This window comes from Bombina bombina, chromosome 9 (genome assembly GCF_027579735.1).
Source record: "Bombina bombina isolate aBomBom1 chromosome 9, aBomBom1.pri, whole genome shotgun sequence".
Lineage (NCBI taxonomy): Eukaryota > Metazoa > Chordata > Amphibia > Anura > Bombinatoridae > Bombina > Bombina bombina.
Window position 1 is genome coordinate 270,785,551 of NC_069507.1, and position 21,934 is coordinate 270,807,484.

The following is a 21,934-nucleotide window of genomic DNA, read 5'->3' on the forward strand; positions in this document are numbered from 1 at the left end:
GAGGAGGCGGTAAGATCCTTTAACATTTTTTACATCGGCTTATTATTGTGACAGCATACAATAAGGATTTGTTTCCACTGACACTCTACAGCATAAAATTTAAAAGGAATATATCATATATACGCCCATAGCTTTAGTCATTGATACCACGCTAACTGTTAGGTTAATTAGTAGTTTAATATAGTTTATTTTAATTCGAAAGGTAAGTTTAAATTTATTATAAGATAGGGATGAGTTAATATTTAATCTAAAGTTAGCGGGTTGTTAGGTTTAGGGGTTAATAGCTTAATTTAGTTTATGGCGATGTGGGGGGCTGGTGGTTTAGGGGTTAATAGCTTTAGTAAGTGGTAGTCATGTGGGAGGCCAGGGGCTTAGGGGTTAATACATTTATTTAGTTGTGGAGGGGTCAGGGAGCGTCAGGATAGGGGTTAATAACTTTATTAGAGTTGCAATGGGCTCCGGGAGCGTCGGGATAGGGGTTAATACATTTATTTAGTTGCGGCGGTGTCAGGGAGTGAGGGGATAGGGGTTAATAACATTATGTAGGTTGTGGCGATGTCGGGGCGGCACATTAGGGGTGTTTAGACTCGGGGGTTATGTTAGGGTGTTAGGTGTAAACGTAATTTGTTTTCTAGCATAGAAATCAATGGGATATCTGGCAGCATCGACATTGAGCTTTCGCTGCTTTCAGACACCCATTGATTCCTATGGCATCCGCGGCCTCCAGGGTGGCGGATTGAAAACCAGGTATGCTGGGCCAGAATAGTGGCGGGCGTACCGGTTAGAAATTTGATAACTTTCAAAAGTTGTCAGATAGTGCCGAATTTGTATTCAGAACATCTGTAATGACGTAAGCATCGATCTGTGTTGGATTGAGACCGGCGGATCGTATGTTATGTCACAAATTTCAACTTTTGCCGGTCTGTAGGCTTTGATAAATGGGTCGAATCAGGCTCGCCACAATTACGCTGTGGAATTCCAGCGTATTTGCGTTTGACGGCTTGATAAATATCCCTCAAAAGCTGTCTGTATACACAGTAATGACCCAACAGCAACCACACCACATCTGTATACACAGTAATGACCCCACAGCATACACACCGCATCTGTATACACAATAATGACCCCACAGCATACACACCGCATCTGTATACACAGTAATGACCCAACAGCATACACACCACATCTGTATACACAATAATGACCCAACAGCAACCACACCACATCTGTATACACAGTAATGACCCAACAGCAACCACACCACATCTGTATACACAGTAATGACCCAACAGCAACCACACCACATCTGTATACACAGTAATGACCCCACAGCATCCACACCACATCTGTATACACAGTAATGACCTCACAGCATACACACCGCATCTGTATACACAGTAATGACCCAACAGCAACCACACCACATCTGTATACACAGTAATGACCCCACAGCATACACACCGCATCTGTATACACAATAATGACCCCACAGCATACACACCACATCTGTATACACAATAATGACCCAACAGCAACCACACCACATCTGTATACACAGTAATGACCCCACGGCATCCACACCGCATCTGTATACACAGTAATGACCCCACAGCATCCACACCGCATCTGTATACACAGTAATGACCCCACAGCATCCACACCGCATCTGTATACACAGTAATGACCCCACAGTATCCACACCACATCTGTATACACAGTAATGACCTCACAGCATACACACCGCATCTGTATACACAGTAATGACCTCACAGCATCCACACCGCATCTGTATACACAGTAATGACCCCACAGCATACACACCGCATCTGTATACACAGTAATGACCCCACAGCATCCACACCGCATCTGTATACACAGTAATGACCCAACAGCAACCACACCACATCTGTATACACAGTAATGACCCCACAGTATCCACACCACATCTGTATACACAGTAATGACCCCACAGCATCCACACCACATCTGTATACACAGTAATGACCCCACAGCATCCACACCACATCTGTATACACAGTAATGACCCAACAGCAACCACACCACATCTGTATACACAGTAATGACCCCACAGCATCCACACCGCATCTGTATACACAGTAATGACCCCACAGCATCCACACCACATCTGTATACACAGTAATGACCCCACAGCATACACACCGTATCTGTATACACAGTAATGACCCCACAGCATACACACCGCATCTGTATACACAGTAATGACCTCACAGCATACACACCGCATCTGGGGTTAATAACTTTATTAGAGTTGCAATGGGCTCCGGGAGCGTCGGGATAGGGGTTAATACATTTATTTAGTTGCGGCGGTGTCAGGGAGTGAGGGGATAGGGGTTAATAACATTATGTAGGTTGTGGCGATGTCGGGGCGGCACATTAGGGGTGTTTAGACTCGGTGGTTATGTTAGGGTATTAGGTGTAAACGTAATTTGTTTTCTAGCATAGAAATCAATGGGATATCTGGCAGCATCGACATTGAGCTTTCGCTGCTTTCAGACTCACATTGATTCCTATGGCATCCGCGGCCTCCAGGGTGGCGGATTGAAAACCAGGTATGCTGGGCCAGAATAGTGGCGGGCGTACCGGTTAGTAATTTGATAACTTTCAAAAGTTGTCAGATAGTGCCGAATTTGTATTCAGAACATCTGTAATGACGTAAGCATCGATCTGTGTTGGATTGAGACCGGCGGATCGTATGTTATGTCACAAATTTCAACTTTTGCCGGTCTGTAGGCTTTGATAAATGGGTCAAATCAGGCTCGCCACAATTACGCTGTGGAATTCCAGCGTATTTGCGTTTGACGGCTTGATAAATATCCCTCAAAAGCTGTCTGTATACACAGTAATGACCCAACAGCAACCACACCACATCTGTATACACAGTAATGACCCCACAGCATACACACCGCATCTGTATACACAATAATGACCCCACAGCATACACACCACATCTGTATACACAATAATGACCCAACAGCAACCACACCACATCTGTATACACAGTAATGACCCCACGGCATCCACACCGCATCTGTATACACAGTAATGACCCCACAGCATCCACACCGCATCTGTATACACAGTAATGACCCCACAGCATCCACACCGCATCTGTATACACAGTAATGACCCCACAGTATCCACACCACATCTGTATACACAGTAATGACCTCACAGCATACACACCGCATCTGTATACACAGTAATGACCTCACAGCATACACACCGCATCTGTATACACAGTAATGACCCCACAGCATACACACCGCATCTGTATACACAGTAATGACCCCACAGCATCCACACCGCATCTGTATACACAGTAATGACCCAACAGCAACCACACCACATCTGTATACACAGTAATGACCCCACAGTATCCACACCACATCTGTATACACAGTAATGACCCCACAGCATCCACACCACATCTGTATACACAGTAATGACCCCACAGCATCCACACCACATCTGTATACACAGTAATGACCCAACAGCAACCACACCACATCTGTATACACAGTAATGACCCCACAGCATCCACACCGCATCTGTATACACAGTAATGACCCCACAGCATCCACACCGCATCTGTATACACAGTAATGACCCCACAGCATACACACCGTATCTGTATACCCAGTAATGACCCCACAGCATACACACCGCATCTGTATACACAGTAATGACCTCACAGCATACACACCGCATCTGTATACACAGTAAGCACCTCACAGCATACACACCACATCTGTATACACAGTAATGACCCCACCGCATACACACCACATCTGTATACACAGTAATGACCCCACAGCATCCACACCGCATCTGTATACACAGTAATGACCCCACAGCATACACACCACATCTGTACACACAGTAATGACCCCACAGCATCCACACCACATCTGTATACACAGTAATGACCCCACAGCATACACACCGCATCTGTATACACAGTAATGATCCCACAGCATACACACCGCATCTGTATACACAGTAATGACCCCACAGCATACACACCGCATCTGTATACACAGTAATGACCCCACAGCATACACACCGCATCTGTATACACAGTAATGACCCCACAGCATACACACCGCATCTGTATACACAGTAATGATCCCACAGCATACACACCGCATCTGTATACACAGTAATGACCCCACAGCATACACACCGCATCTGTATACACAGTAATGACCCCACAGCATACACACCACATCTGTATACACAGTAATGACCCCACAGCATACACACCACATCTGTATACACAGTAATGAACCCACGGCATACACACCGCATCTGTATACACAATAATGACCCCACAGCATCCACACCGCATCTGTATACACAATAATGACCCCACAGCAACCACACCACATCTGTATACACAGTAATGACCCCACGGCATACACACCGCATCTGTATACACAGTAATGACCTCACAGCATACACACCGCATCTGTATACACAGTAATGACCCAACAGCATACACACCGCATCTGTATACACAGTAATGACCCCACAGCATCCACACCACATCTGTATACACAGTAATGACCCCACAGCATACACACCGCATCTGTATACACAGTAATGACCCAACAGCATACACACCGCATCTGTATACACAGTAATGACCCAACAGCATACACACCGCATCTGTATACACAGTAATGATCCCACAGCATACACACCGCATCTGTATACACAGTAATGACCCCACAGCATACACACCGCATCTGTATCCACAGTAATGACCCCACAGCATACACACTGCATCTGTATACACAGTAATGACCCCACAGCATACACACCGCATCTGTATACACAGTAATGACCCCACAGCATACACACCGCATCTGTATACACAGTAATGACCCCACAGCATACACACCACATCTGTATACACAGTAATGACCCCACAGCATACACACCGCATCTGTATACACAGTAATGACCCAACAGCATACACACCGCATCTGTATACACAGTAATGACCTCACAGCATACACACCACATCTGTATACACAGTAATGACCTCACAGCATACACACATCTGTATACACAGTAATGATCCCACAGCATACACACCGCATCTGTATACACAGTAATGACCCCACAGCATACACACCGCATCTGTATACACAGTAATGACCCCACAGCATACACACCGCATCTGTATACACAGTAATGACCCCACAGCATACACACCGCATCTGTATACACAGTAATCACCTCACAGCATACACACTGCATCTGTATACACAGTAATGACCTCACAGCATACACACCGCATCTGTATACACAGTAATGACCCAACAGCAACCACACCACATCTGTATACACAGTAATGACCCCACAGCATACACACCGCATCTGTATACACAGTAATGATCCCACAGCATACACACCGCATCTGTATACACAGTAATGACCCAACAGCAACCACACCACATCTGTATACACAGTAATGACCCCACAGCATACACACCGCATCTGTATACACAGTAATGATCCCACAGCATACACACACCGCATCTGTATACACAGTAATGATCCCACAGCATACACACCGCATCTGTATACACAGTAATGACCGCACAGCATACACACCACATCTGTATACACAGTAATGATCCCACAGCATACACACCGCATCTGTATACACAGTAATGATCCCACAGCATACACACCGCATCTGTATACACAGTAATGACCTCACAGCATCCACACCGCATCTGTATACACAGTAATGATCCCACAGCATACACCCTGCATCTGTATACACAGTAATGACCCCACAGCATACACACCGCATCTGTATACACAGTAATGACCTCACAGCATACACACCGCATCTGTATACACAGTAATGACCTCACAGCATACACACCGCATCTGTATACACAGTAATGACCCCACAGCATACACACCGCATCTGTATACACAGTAATGACCTCACAGCATACACACCGCATCTGTATACACAGTAATGACCTCACAGCATACACACCGCATCTGTATACACAGTAATGACCCCACAGCATACACACCGCATCTGTATACACAGTAATGACCTCACAGCATACACACCGCATCTGTATACACAGTAATGACCTCACAGCATACACACCGCATCTGTTTACACAGTAATGACCCCACAGCATACACACCGCATCTGTATACACACCGCATCTGTATACACAGTAATGACCCCACAGCATACACACCGCATCTGTATACACAGTAATGACCTCACAGCATACACACCGCATCTGTATACACAGTAATGACCCAACAGCATCCACACCGCATCTGTATATACAGTAATGACCTCACAGCATACACACCGCATCTGTATACACAGTAATGACCCCACAGCATACACACCACATCTGTATACACAGTAATGACCCCACAGCATACACACCGCATCTGTATACACAGTAATGACCCCACAGCATCCACACCGCATCTGTATACACAGTAATCACCTCACAGCATACACACCGCATCTGTATACACAGTAATGATCCCACAGCATCCACACCGCATCTGTATACACAGTAATCACCTCACAGCATACACACCGCATCTGTATACACAGTAATGACCCCACAGCATACACACCGCATCTGTATACACAGTAATGACCTCACAGCATACACACCGCATCTGTATACACAGTAATGACCTCACAGCATACACACTGCATCTGTATACACAGTAATGACCTCACAGCATACACACCGCATCTGTATACACAGTAATGACCTCACAGCATACACACCGCATCTGTATACACAGTAATGACCTCACAGCATACACACCGCATCTGTATACACAGTAATGACCTCACAGCATACACACCGCATCTGTATACACAGTAATGACCTCACAGCATACACACCGCATCTGTATACACAGTAATCACCTCACAGCATACACACCGCATCTGTATACACAGTAATGACCTCACAGCATACACACCGCATCTGTATACACAGTAATGACCTCACAGCATACACACCGCATCTGTTTACACAGTAATGACCCCACAGCATCCACACCGCATCTGTATACACAGTAATCACCTCACAGCATACACACCGCATCTGTATACACAGTAATGACCCCACAGCATACACACCGCATCTGTATACACAGTAATGACCTCACAGCATACACACCGCATCTGTATACACAGTAATGACCTCACAGCATACACACTGCATCTGTATACACAGTAATGACCTCACAGCATACACACCGCATCTGTATACACAGTAATGACCTCACAGCATACACACCGCATCTGTATACACAGTAATGACCTCACAGCATACACACCGCATCTGTATACACAGTAATGACCTCACAGCATACACACCGCATCTGTTTACACAGTAATGACCTCACAGCATACACACCGCATCTGTATACACAGTAATGACCTCACAGCATACACACCGCATCTGTATACACAGTAATGACCTCACAGCATACACACCACATCTGTATACACAGTAATGACCCCACAGCATACACACCGCATCTGTATACACAGTAATGACCTCACAGCATACACACCGCATCTGTATACACAGTAATGATCCCACAGCATACACACCGCATCTGTATACACAGTAATGATCCCACAGCATACACACCGCATCTGTATACACAGTAATGACCTCACAGCATACACACCGCATCTGTATACACAGTAATGACCCCACAGCATACACACCGCATCTGTATACACAGTAATGACCTCACAGCATACACACCGCATCTGTATACACAGTAATGACCCCACAGCATCCACACCGCATCTGTATACACAGTAATGATCCCACAGCATACACACCGCATCTGTATACACAGTAATGACCTCACAGCATACACACTGCATCTGTATACACAGTAATGACCTCACAGCATCCACACCGCATCTGTATACACAGTAATGATCCCACAGCATACACACCGCATCTGTATACACAGTAATGACCCAACAGCATCCACACCACATCTGTATACACAGTAATGACCTCACAGCATCCACACCGCATCTGTATACACAGTAATGACCTCACAGCATACACACCACATCTGTTTACACAGTAATGACCTCACAGCATACACACCGCATCTGTATACACAGTAATGACCCAACAGCATCCACACCACATCTGTATACACAGTAATGACCTCACAGCATCCACACCGCATCTGTATACACAGTAATGATCCCACAGCATACACACCGCATCTGTATACACAGTAATGACCTCACAGCATACACACCGCATCTGTATACACAGTAATGACCCCACAGCATCCACACCGCATCTGTATACACAGTAATGACCCCACAGCATACACACCGCATCTGTATACACAGTAATGACCCCACAGCATACACACCGCATCTGTATACACAGTAATCACCTCACAGCATACACACTGCATCTGTATACACAGTAATGACCTCACAGCATACACACCGCATCTGTATACACAGTAATGACCCAACAGCAACCACACCACATCTGTATACACAGTAATGACCCCACAGCATACACACCGCATCTGTATACACAGTAATGACCTCACAGCATACACACCGCATCTGTATACACAGTAATGATCCCACAGCATACACACCGCATCTGTATACACAGTAATGACAGCACAGCATACACACCACATCTGTATACACAGTAATGATCCCACAGCATACACACCGCATCTGTATACACAGTAATGATCCCACAGCATACACACCGCATCTGTATACACAGTAATGACCCCACAGCATACACACCGCATCTGTATACACAGTAATGACCTCACAGCATCCACACCGCATCTGTATACACAGTAATGACCTCACAGCATACACACCGCATCTGTATACACAGTAATGACCTCACAGCATACACACCGCATCTGTACACACAGTAATGACCTCACAGCATACACACCGCATCTGTATACACAGTAATGACCTCACAGCATACACACCGCATCTGTATACACAGTAATGACCCCACAGCATACACACCGCATCTGTATACACAGTAATGACCCCACAGCATACACACCGCATCTGTATACACAGTAATGACCTCACAGCATACACACCGCATCTGTATACACAGTAATGACCCCACAGCATACACACCACATCTGTATACACAGTAATGATCCCACAGCATACACACCGCATCTGTATACACAGTAAAGACCTAACAGCATACACACCGCATCTGTATACACAGTAATGACCCCACAGCATCCACACCACATCTGTATACACAGTAATGACCCCACAGCATCCACACCACATCTGTACACACAGTAATGACCCCACAGCATAAACACTGCATCTGTATACACAGTAATGATCCCACAGCATACACACCGCATCTGTATACACAGTAATGACCTCACAGCATCCACACCGCATCTGTATACACAGTAATGACCTCACAGCATACACACCGCATCTGTATACACAGTAATGACCTCACAGCATACACACCGCATCTGTATACACAGTAATGATCCCACAGCATACACACCGCATCTATATACACAGTAATGACCTCACAGCATCCACACCACATCTGTATACACAGTAATGACCCCACAGCATACACACCGCATCTGTATACACAGTAATGACCTCACAGCATACACACCACATCTGTTTACACAGTAATGACCTCACAGCATCCACACCGCATCTGTATACACAGTAATGACCCCACAGCATCCACACCACATCTGTACACACAGTAATGACCCCACAGCATCCACACCGCATCTGTATACACAGTAATGACCCAACAGCATCCACACCACATCTGTATACACAGTAATGACCTCACAGCATCCACACCGCATCTGTATACACAGTAATGATCCCACAGCATACACACCGCATCTGTATACACAGTAATGACCCCACAGCATACACACCGCATCTGTATACACAGTAATGACCCAACAGCATCCACACCGCATCTGTATACACAGTAATGACCCCACAGCATACACACCACATCTGTATACACAGTAATGACCCCACAGCATACACACCGCATCTGTATACACAGTAATGACCCAACAGCATCCACACCGCATCTGTATATACAGTAATGACCTCACAGCATACACACCACATCTGTATACACAGTAATGACCCCACAGCATACACACCACATCTGTATACACAGTAATGACCCCACAGCATACACACCGCATCTGTATACACAGTAATGACCCCACAGCATCCACACCGCATCTGTATACACAGTAATCACCTCACAGCATACACACCGCATCTGTATACACAGTAATGACCCCACAGCATACACACCGCATCTGTATACACAGTAATGACCCCACAGCATACACACCGCATCTGTATACACAGTAATGACCTCACAGCATACGCACCGCATCTGTATACACAGTAATGACCTCACAGCATACACACCGCATCTGTATACACAGTAATGACCTCACAGCATCCACACCGCATCTGTATACACAGTAATGACCCCACAGCATACACACCGCATCTGTATACACAGTAATGACCCCACAGCATACACACCGCATCTGTATACACAGTAATGATCCCACAGCATACACACCGCATCTGTATACACAGTAATGACCCCACAGCATACACACCGCATCTGTATACACAGTAATGACCTCACAGCATACACACCGCATCTGTATACACAGTAATGACCCCACAGCATCCACACCGCATCTGTATACACAGTAATGACCCCACAGCATCCACACCGCATCTGTATACACAGTAATGATCCCACAGCATACACACCGCATCTGTATACACAGTAATGACCCAACAGCATCCACACCGCATCTGTATACACAGTAATGACCCCACAGCGTCCACACCACATCTGTATACACAGTAATGACCCCACAGCATACACACCACATCTGTATACACAGTAATGACCCCACAGCATCCACACCACATCTGTATACACAGTAATGACCCCACAGCATACACACCACATCTGTATACACAGTAATGACCCCACAGCATACACACCGCATCTGTATACACAGTAATGACCCCACAGCATACACACCACATCTGTATACACAGTAATGACCCCACAGCATACACACCGCATCTGTATACACAGTAATGACCCAACAGCATACACACCGCATCTGTATACACAGTAAGGACCCCACAGCATCCACACCGCATCTGTATACACAGTAATGACCCCACAGCATACACACCACATCTGTATACACAGTAATGACCCCACAGCATACACACCGCATCTGTATACACAGTAATGACCCAACAGCATACACACCGCATCTGTATACACAGTAATGACCTCACAGCATACACACCACATCTGTATACACAGTAATGACCCCACAGCATACACACCGCATCTGTATACACAGTAATGACCTCACAGCATACACACCACATCTGTATACACAGTAATGACCCCACAGCATCCACACCACATCTGTATACACAGTAATGACCCCACAGCATACACACCACATCTGTATACACAGTAATGACCCAACAGCATCCACACCGCATCTGTATACACAGTAATGACCCCACAGCATACACACCGCATCTGTATACACAGTAATGATCCCACAGCATACACACCGCATCTGTATACACAGTAATGACCCCACAGCATACACACCGCATCTGTATACACAGTAATGACCTCACAGCATACACACCGCATCTGTATACACAGTAATGATCCCACAGCATACACACCACATCTGTATATACAATAATGACCCCACAGCATACACACCGCATCTGTATACACAGTAATGACCTCACAGCATACACACCGCATCTGTATACACAGTAATGACCCCACAGCATACACACCGCATCTGTATACACAGTAATGACCCCACAGCATACACACCACATCTGTATATACAACAATGACCCCACAGCATACACACCGCATCTGTATACACAGTAATGACCTCACAGCATACACACCGCATCTGTATACACAGTAATGACCCCACAGCATACACACCGCATCTGTATACACAGTAATGATCCCACAGCATACACACCGCATCTGTATACACAGTAATGACCCCACAGCATACACACCGCATCTGTATACACAGTAATGATCCCACAGCATACACACCGCATCTGTATACACAGTAATGACCCCACAGCATACACACCGCATCTGTATACACAGTAATGACCTCACAGCATACACACCACATCTGTATACACAGTAATGACCCCACAGCATACACACCACATCTGTATACACAGTAATGACCTCACAGCATACACACCGCATCTGTATACACAGTAATGACCCCACAGCATACACACCGCATCTGTATACACAGTAATGACCTCACAGCATACACACCGCATCTGTATACACAGTAATCACCTCACAGCATACACACCACATCTGTATACACAGTAATGACCCCACAGCATACACACCACATCTGTATACACAGTAATGACCTCACAGCATACACACCGCATCTGTATACACAGTAATGATCCCACAGCATACACACCGCATCTGTATACACAGTAATGATCCCACAGCATCCACACCGCATCTGTATACACAGTAATCACCTCACAGCATACACACCGCATCTGTATACACAGTAATGACCCAACAGCATCCACACCACATCTGTATACACAGTAATGACCTCACAGCATCCACACCGCATCTGTATACACAGTAATGATCCCACAGCATACACACCGCATCTGTATACACAGTAATGACCCCACAGCATACACACCGCATCTGTATACACAGTAATGACCCAACAGCATACACACCGCATCTGTATACACAGTAATGACCTCACAGCATACACACTGCATCTGTATACACAGTAATGATCCCACAGCATACACACCGCATCTGTATACACAGTAATGACCTCACAGCATACACACCGCATCTGTATACACAGTAATGACCCCACAGCATGTAAACACACCAATATATTCACAAGTACATCTATACTATATGCACAATAATGGTCCAGTACATCTAATGGACAGCTCTTTGTATATTGCACGGCAGCTCATATTTTCCTGCAACATTTCATGCATTTATCAGTGAGCCGAGTTTATTAGCCTAGACCACTTGCTTTTGAATAAGAGGGTTCTGATTGTATGTGGTCAATATGTCCCTGGCTAACAATCCCATCGGAGTATCCCAGTGAACTTTCTGCCTGGGTTGTCTATAGGTCTCTTTACTCACTTTGATCAGGAAGGTTCGGATTATGCCATCAGAGATACTCTTGTTCATCAGCACAGACCTTTCGTCTCCACATTGTACCTCAGTGTTAATGGTCTCAGTGTGTAGCTCAATGTGAACGGTGCCTTAATAAAGAAAGGAGGTCAGAACACATGGCTGGTGATTCCAATGTTTATATAATGGGTCTACTGTATAGAATCAAACTCACATTATCCGATTGTATTGGTAGATAGATTCCCTATGACATACACAGGAAGCCCAAATTGCAGCTATATACAAATCCTATTGAAAATATTTGGCCCCTAGCAGTTATTGGTAGTCTGGCAATAGAAATAGGATTTGTATATATAGCTGCTATTTTTGCTAGAAAATAGGATCTTACCTTCTGTATTCATTATTAGTGTTATTGCCAGTAGTTTACATGGTTAATATGTTATTTTTTACCAATATGTAACGCCTTAGCATTACACTTGAAAGACGTTTAAGGAAAATAGGATGTTATAAGTAATATCGCTACGTTGTGTATGGTGTGTTATGCTAATTGTTCCGCTGTTCTGAAAAATTAATTTAGAGTCGCCGGGGCTGGTTACCAGGGCAACGGGCTGCGCCTGCGCCGTGGTGTGGCTAGGACGCCAGGGTTCTTCTGGTTTTCGGCAGGGTGACTTGGTGAAGGGATATAAAAGAGTCAGGTATGTGATTGTTTGTATTATGGTCTGAGGACGGAGTTAATAGCTCCAAAACGTCACTGATTTAATAAATTTCATTGTTATAATATAAGACCTGGCGAGTACTTCCCTTATAACTTTTTTGTCAATATTCTTTTTATGCACCCTGGGCAGTTGCTCATTGGAAGTGAGTGCAGAGCCTGCAGGAGGAATTTTGGATTGGATTTTTGCTCTGTTTGCACCCTAACTGATTTTTTATATCTTGCTACTCAAGACCTTTACTTTTTTCCCTGTTTTTAGATACTGGTGTTCAGGTGTTGAACCAGGCCCTCCAGGATGGATGGCTACAGAAGAATTAGGTACAATACCCTCAGATTCCAGATTTTTATACCTTGCCAAAGGTTCATAAGCATCCTACCAGAAAGACCGATAGTGTCATCGATTGGTTCACTTCTACAACCTATTGTCCGCCTGGTACGGAATATGACATCTTTTTTACTAGACTCAATGGGGCATATTTATCAAGCTCCGAATGAAGCTTGATGCCCCGTGTTTCTGGCGAGCCTGCAGGCTCGCCAGAAACAGCAATTATGAAGCAGCGGTCACAAAGACCGCTGCTCCATAACCTGTCCGCCTGCTCTGAGCAGGCGGACAGTCATCACCGGAAATCAACCCGATCGAGTACGATCAGGTTGATTGACACCCCCCTGCTGGCGGCCTATTGGCTGCGAGTCTGCAGGGGGCGGCGTTGCACCAGCAGCTCTTGTGAGCTGCTGGTGCTATGCTGAATACGGCAAACGTATTGCTTGCCGTATTCAGCGAGGTCTGTCTGCGCCAGGGTTCTTCCGATTTTCGGCAGGATGACTTTGTGAAGGGATAAAAAAGAGTCAGGTATGTGATTGTTTGTATTATGGTCTGAGGACGGAGTTAATAGCACCAAAACATCACTGATTTAATAAATTTCATTGTTATAATATAAGACCTGGCGAGTACTTCCCATATAACTTTTATACAGTATATACAAATATATATATATATATATATATATAAATATCTATTTAATTTGTATATACAATATGTTGGGTCATTGCTGTGTTAGCGATATCTATTTAAAGTTTAGGCTGCGCTCGAGCAAAGCTGGCCGTTTTATTCCTTCTCTGGTTAACGCACTTTACAATGGACTTATAATATCAAGTCACACTTATGGTATTGTGTCTGGCACTATCAATAGCACGACACTTGTAATCTGGCCCACAATGATTTAGATTTTAATTGCTTGGATGATTTTTTATACAGTTCCTGGGATTTGTCATATTACCACCATTTTGCTACACATTCTCTTGAACTGTTACGACCCTCAATTTTTTTTTAACAATTTTTTTCCTGTTATTGGTAACAATGTTGATTTTTTCACAAATGATGATGTAACCCATAAAGATCCTATATGCCAGGAGTTGTAATCTGTGTGATTTCTATGTGAAATTGAGTAACAAAGTCAGATTTATTTTTCAGTAGAAGTTAGATAGGTACCCAGCAGAACTGCTCTCACATCCCAAGTGAATACTCTAACTTGCTCGGCTGGGACGCACTGAGTATAGTTAGAGGTGGGACGTTTGGTCACCTCTATCTCCGGTGTCTCAACCAAAGTGGCCTTCACCTGTATGGAGGATACAACTGTTACACAGGGGTCTTATTCACAGTCAGAAAATACTGTTAACTGACTCAAAACAATCATATGTCACATTATAAAGACATTAATTAGTTCCTGAAGTATTTTATTATCGCCTAGATTTAGAGTTTTGTCGGTAAAGACCCGCGTAGCTAACGCTGCTTTTTTTCCAGCGGACCCTTAAGACAACGCTGGTATTTATAGTTCTCTGAAGGGCTGCGTTAGGATTCAAAAAGGGAGCGTAGAGCATAATTTACCGCCACTTTAACCCTCAATACCAGCGTTGCTTATGGTAGCGGCTAGCTGGAAAAACGTGCTCGTGCACGATTTCCCCATAGGAAACAATGGGGCAGTTTGGGCAGAAAAAAAACCTAACACCTGCAAAAAAGCAGCGTTAAGCTCCCAACGCAGCCCCATTGTTTCCTATGGGGAAACAGTTTCTAAGTCTGCACCTAACACCCTAACATGTACCCCGAGTCTAAACACCCCTAACCTTACACTTATTAACCCCTAATCTGCCACCCCCGCTATCGCTGACACCTGCATTACACAATTAACCCCTAATTTGCCGCTCCGGACACCGCCCCAACCTACATTATACCTATGTACCCCTAATCTGCTGCCCCTAACATCGCCGACACCTACATAATATTTATTATCCCCTAATCTGTCCCCCCAACGTCGCCGCTACCTACCTACACTTATTAACCCCGCACTCCCGCCTCACAAACCCTATAATAAACAGTATTAACCCCTAATCTGCCCTCCCTAACATCGCCGCCACCTAACTTCAAGTATTAACCCCTAATCTGCCGACCGGACCTTGCCGCTACTCTAATAAATGTATTAACCCCTAAAGCTAAGTCTAAACCTAACCCTAACACCCCCCTAAGTTAAATATAATTTTAATCTAACGATTTTAACTAGGTAGCTATTAAATAGTTATTAACTATTTAATAGCTATTGTACCTAGTTAAAATAAATACAAAGTTAACTGTAAAATAAATATAAATCCTAAAATAGATACAATATAATTATTCGTTATATTGTAGCTATATTAGGGTTTATTTTACAGGTAAGTATTTAGTTTTAAATAGGAATACTTTAGTTAATAATATTTAATTTATTTTGTTAAATTAAAATTATATTTAACTTAGGGGGGTGTTAGGGTTAGGGTTAGACTTAGCTTTAGGGGTTAATACATTTATTAGAGTAGCGGCGAGGTCCGGTCGGCAGATTAGGGGTTAAAAAAAGGTAGCGGCGACGTGGGGGGGGGGGGCAGATTAGGGGTTAATAAATATTATGTAGGTGTTGGCGATGTTAGAGGCAGCAGATTAGGGGTTCATAGGGATAATGTAGGTGGCGGCGGTGTGCGGTCAGCAGATTAGGGGTTAAAAATATTTATTACAGTGGCGGCGATGTGGGGGGACCTCGGTTTAGGGGTACATAGGTAGTTTATGGGTGTTAGTGTACTTTATAGCACAGCACAGTGTCAGAGACTTCCGGGCTTCACAGTAGAACAGGAAGAAGCAAGCAGCCAGGGTAACGTAGTTGAAATAAAAAGCTATTCTTTATTGGTAACAAATAAAAACAAAAAGAGCCTCAGCTCTGCATTGGCAATCCAGGGTCTCTAATGACAACTGCAGACATGTTTTGTGTGGATCCTCCACACTTGATCACTGCTGTCTGTTGTCGTTACAGAGACCTACTTATACCGGCTAAAATTCAATTCTACAATTAACTAAAAACACATATTAACCCTGTCATGCCTTTGTATACATCAATATACACAGATAGAGGGGTAACAAAAGGACACATAATAACAAATGTACTCAATATTAGTTTCACCTTTCTGTCATGGATATTTAGCCAATATTAAATGAATATTTGTCAGTATTGTAATACGTATCTGGCAGGTTTTTAGGTGGTAAATATCTGCTACAGCATAAAGACCATTGCACCATTATGCTACTTTATTTGACTACTCATGATGTTTAAGACAAGCAGAGGAAAAATGTATGATGTTTATTTATACATTTATATATTAAATACTATCTTGTTCCTATATATTCATTATATTATACCCCAGTTAAATCTATATCTTATATGTCTGGATTTTTTGTAGATTTTTAAATGAATAAATTCACATCACTTTCTTTATTTATACCAGCCGGGGATCTAGTGTTCAGTAAAAAGATCCATTTAGCTTCTTTGTAGTCAAGTTTATAAATTCTGTCACCTCCTCTTTTGTGTGGGGGGACAAAGTCAATGGTCTGAATAGATAAAAGTGAGGCGTCTCCTGAGTGCATTGTTTTAAAGTGTCGTGATACAGGGGTAAAGATATCTGAGTCCTCTATATCTCTGACATGTTCAAGGGCCCTGTCTCTTAGAAAGCGTTTCATTTTACCCACATATTGGATTTGGCACCCCCTGCAGGTGAGTAAGTAAATTACATGAGTGGATTTGCAATTGAGTCTATATCTGATGTCATATATACGTTTGGTTACTGTTGAGGTAAAGGTGGTGCCCTCTGTCACATGGTTGCAAGTTTTGCAGCGTAAGGCTTTGCACTTATAAAAACCAACTCTGTTTGGTAACCATGTTTTGTTTTTGTCTACCGGCAAGTCTGAAGGGGCTATTATATTCCCAATAGTCTTACTTTTTCTTGCTACAAATTTGCAACCTTGTGTAGCTATTTTTTCTAGATTTGAGTCTGTGGTTAAAATGGGAAGACATTCTTTTATGATGTTACAATTTTTTTTATATTCAAGACTATAAGGAGTACTGAACACAATTTTATTTTCACTTTCTGGCTTTTGTTGAGCAGATACTTTTTTATATCTTAAAAGGTTATTTCTTGGTATGGAATCTACCTCTTCTTTTTTCTTTCTAAGCAAACTCTCCGGGTACCCCCTACTTAGGAGTCTCTGATCCAATATTTTACTTTGTTCCTCGTATATTTGAGTGCTAGAGCAGGTCCTTTTGATCCTTATATACTGTCCATTGGGGATTGCTTTTTTAACATGCCCTGGATGGCTTGATTTAAAGTTTAGGATAGTGTTACCCCCGTGGGTTTCCTATACAAGGTAGTGTTGACAGTGTTTGTGTTTGTATCAGCCTGCAATTCTAAATCCAAAAATACTATTTTAGTTGTGCTCTGATCATATGTGAATTTTAGATTCATATTATTGGTATTAATGTTATTTATGAATTGACTCATTGTCTCTACATCTCCATCCCACACCACCAGAAGGTCATCAATATACCTTCCATAGTAGATTATGTGTTCCTTAAGGGGGTTGCCATCTCCATAGATGTGGGCAGCCTCCCACCAACCCATAAATAGGTTGGCATAGGAGGGGGCAAATTTGGCCCCCATAGCCGTCCCACGCCTCTGGAGATAGCAGCCCCCCTCGAACATAAAAAAATTGTGAGTAAGCAGAAATTCAACTGCTGTTAACAAAAAATATTTAAAATCCTCTGAATAATTAGAATGATTATTGAGGAAATATGATATAGCTGCTAACCCCTGGTGGTGTGGGATAGACGTGTACAAAGATGTAACGTCTATGGTAATGAAACGGTACGTATCCTGCCACTGGAGGTCTTTCATTTGATTCAATATCTGGGTGGAATCTTGAATATAGCTCATTAGCTCTCCAACCAATGGCTGGAGGTATGTATCATATCGGGAGTGGGATCGCTTCTCGAACCTCTATCAGAATTAGTTGATACATATCTCCAGCCATTGGTTGGAGAGATAATGAGCTATGTTCAAGATTCCACCCAGATATTGAATCAAATGAAAGACCTCCAGTGGCAGGATACGTACCATTTCCTTACCATAGACGTTACATCTTTGTACACGTCTATCCCACACCACCAGGGGTTAGCAGCTATATCATATTTCCTCAATAATCATTCTAATTATTCAGAGGATTTTAAATATTTTTTGTTAACAGCAGTTGAATTTCTGCTTACTCACAATTTTTTTATGTTCGAGGGGGGCTGCTATCTCCAGAGGCGTGGGACGGCTATGGGGGCCAAATTTGCCCCCTCCTATGCCAACCTATTTATGGGTTGGTGGGAGGCTGCCCACGTCTATGGAGATGGCAACCCCCTTAAGGAACACATAATCTACTATGGAAGGTATATTGATGACCTTCTGGTGGTGTGGGATGGAGATGTAGAGACAATGAGTCAATTCATAAATAACATTAATACCAATAATATGAATCTAAAATTCACATATGATCAGAGCACAACTAAAATAGTATTTTTGGATTTAGAATTGCAGGCTGATACAAACACAAACACTGTCAACACTACCTTGTATAGGAAACCCACGGGGGTAACACTATCCTAAACTTTAAATCAAGCCATCCAGGGCATGTTAAAAAAGCAATCCCCAAGGGACAGTATATAAGGACCAAAAGGACCTGCTCTAGCACTCAAATATACGAGGAACAAAGTAAAATATTGGATCAGAGACTTCTAAGTAGGGGGTACCCGGAGAGTTTGCTTAGAAAGAAAAAAGAAGAGGTAGATTCTATACCAAGAGATAACCTTTTAAGATATAAAAAAGTATCTGCTCAACAAAAGCCAGAAAGTGAAAATAAAATTGTGTTCAGTACTCCTTATAGTCTTGAATATAAAAATTTTTTTAACATCATAAAAGAATGTCTTCCCATTTTAACCACAGACTCAAATCTAGAAAAAATAGCTACACAAGGTTGCAAATTTGTAGCAAGAAAAAGTAAGACTATTGGGAATATAATAGCCCCTTCAGACTTGCCGGTAGACAAAAACAAAACATGGTTACCAAACAGAGTTGGTTTTTATAAGTGCAAAGCCTTACGCTGCAAAACTTGCAACCATGTGACAGAGGGCACCACCTTTACCTCAACAGTAACCAAACGTATATATGACATCAGATATAGACTCAATTGCAAATCCACTCATGTAATTTACTTACTCACCTGCAGGTGGTGCCAAATCCAATATGTGGGTAAAATGAAACGCTTTCTAAGAGACAGGGCCCTTGAACATGTCAGAGATATAGAGGACTCAGATATCTTTACCCCTGTATCACGACACTTTAAAACAATGCACTCAGGAGACGCCTCACTTTTATCTATCCAGACCATTGACTTTGTCCCCCCACACAAAAGAGGAGGTGACAGAATTTATAAACTTGACTACAAAGAAGCTAAATGGATCTTTTTACTAAACACTAGATCCCCGGCTGGTATAAATAAAGAAAGTGATGTGAATTTATTCATTTAAAAATCTACAAAAAATCCAGACATATAAGATATAGATTTAACTGGGGTATAATATAATGAATATATAGGAACAAGATAGTATTTAATATATAAATGTATAAATAAACATCATACATTTTTCCTCTGCTTGTCTTAAACATCATGAGTAGTCAAATAAAGTAGCATAATGGTGCAATGGTCTTTATGCTGTAGCAGATATTTACCACCTAAAAACCTGCCAGATACGTATTACAATACTGACAAATATTCATTTAATATTGGCTAAATATCCATGACAGAAAGGTGAAACTAATATTAAGTACATTTGTTATTATGTGTCCTTTTGTTGCCCCTCTATCTGTGTATATTGATGTATACAAAGGCATGACAGGGTTAATATGTGTTTTTAGTTAATTGTAGAATTGAATTTTAGCCGGTATAAGTAGGTCTCTGTAACGACAACAGACAGCAGTGATCAAGTGTGGAGGATCCACACAAAACATGTCTGCAGTTGTCATTAGAGACCCTGGATTGCCAATGCAGAGCTGAGGCTCTTTTTGTTTATATTTGTTACCAATAAAGAATAGCTTTTTATTTCAACTACGTTACCCTGGCTGCTTGCTTCTTCCTGTTCTACTGTGAAGCCCGGAAGTCTCTGACACTGTGCTGTATTTGGTTAGCGCCTTGGACGTAGGCGCTTTCTCTGGGCTCCAGACAAACGGAAGTACGGATACGGAGAGAAGTGCTCACGCTGAAGACACGCTGCTTCAAGTCAGGGATTTCCCCGGATTGGTAAGCGCCACTTTTTCTGTTTTCTACTTTAGAGCACAGTAGTTAAGAGCTTTATAAACCGGCGTTAGCCCAGAAAGCTCTTAACTACTGACTTTTTTCTGCGGCTGGAGTCTTGTCGGTAGAGGGTCTACCGCTCACTTCAGCCAAGACTCTAAA

The 21,934-nt window shown here is 43.1% G+C and overlaps 1 protein-coding gene across 1 annotated transcript in view; it reads right to left on the reverse strand.

Annotated features, from left to right (window-relative positions):
- Positions 1 to 21,934, reverse strand: part of LOC128640316 (alpha-2-macroglobulin-like protein 1) — a gene marked incomplete in the record, with an annotated part of 543,542 nt that overhangs the window by 164,782 nt on the left and 356,826 nt on the right. Inside the window, 2 exon segments of the mRNA XM_053692806.1 lie at positions 13,392 to 13,513; positions 15,584 to 15,710. Coding sequence (XP_053548781.1) covers positions 13,392 to 13,513; positions 15,584 to 15,710 — 249 coding nt within the window.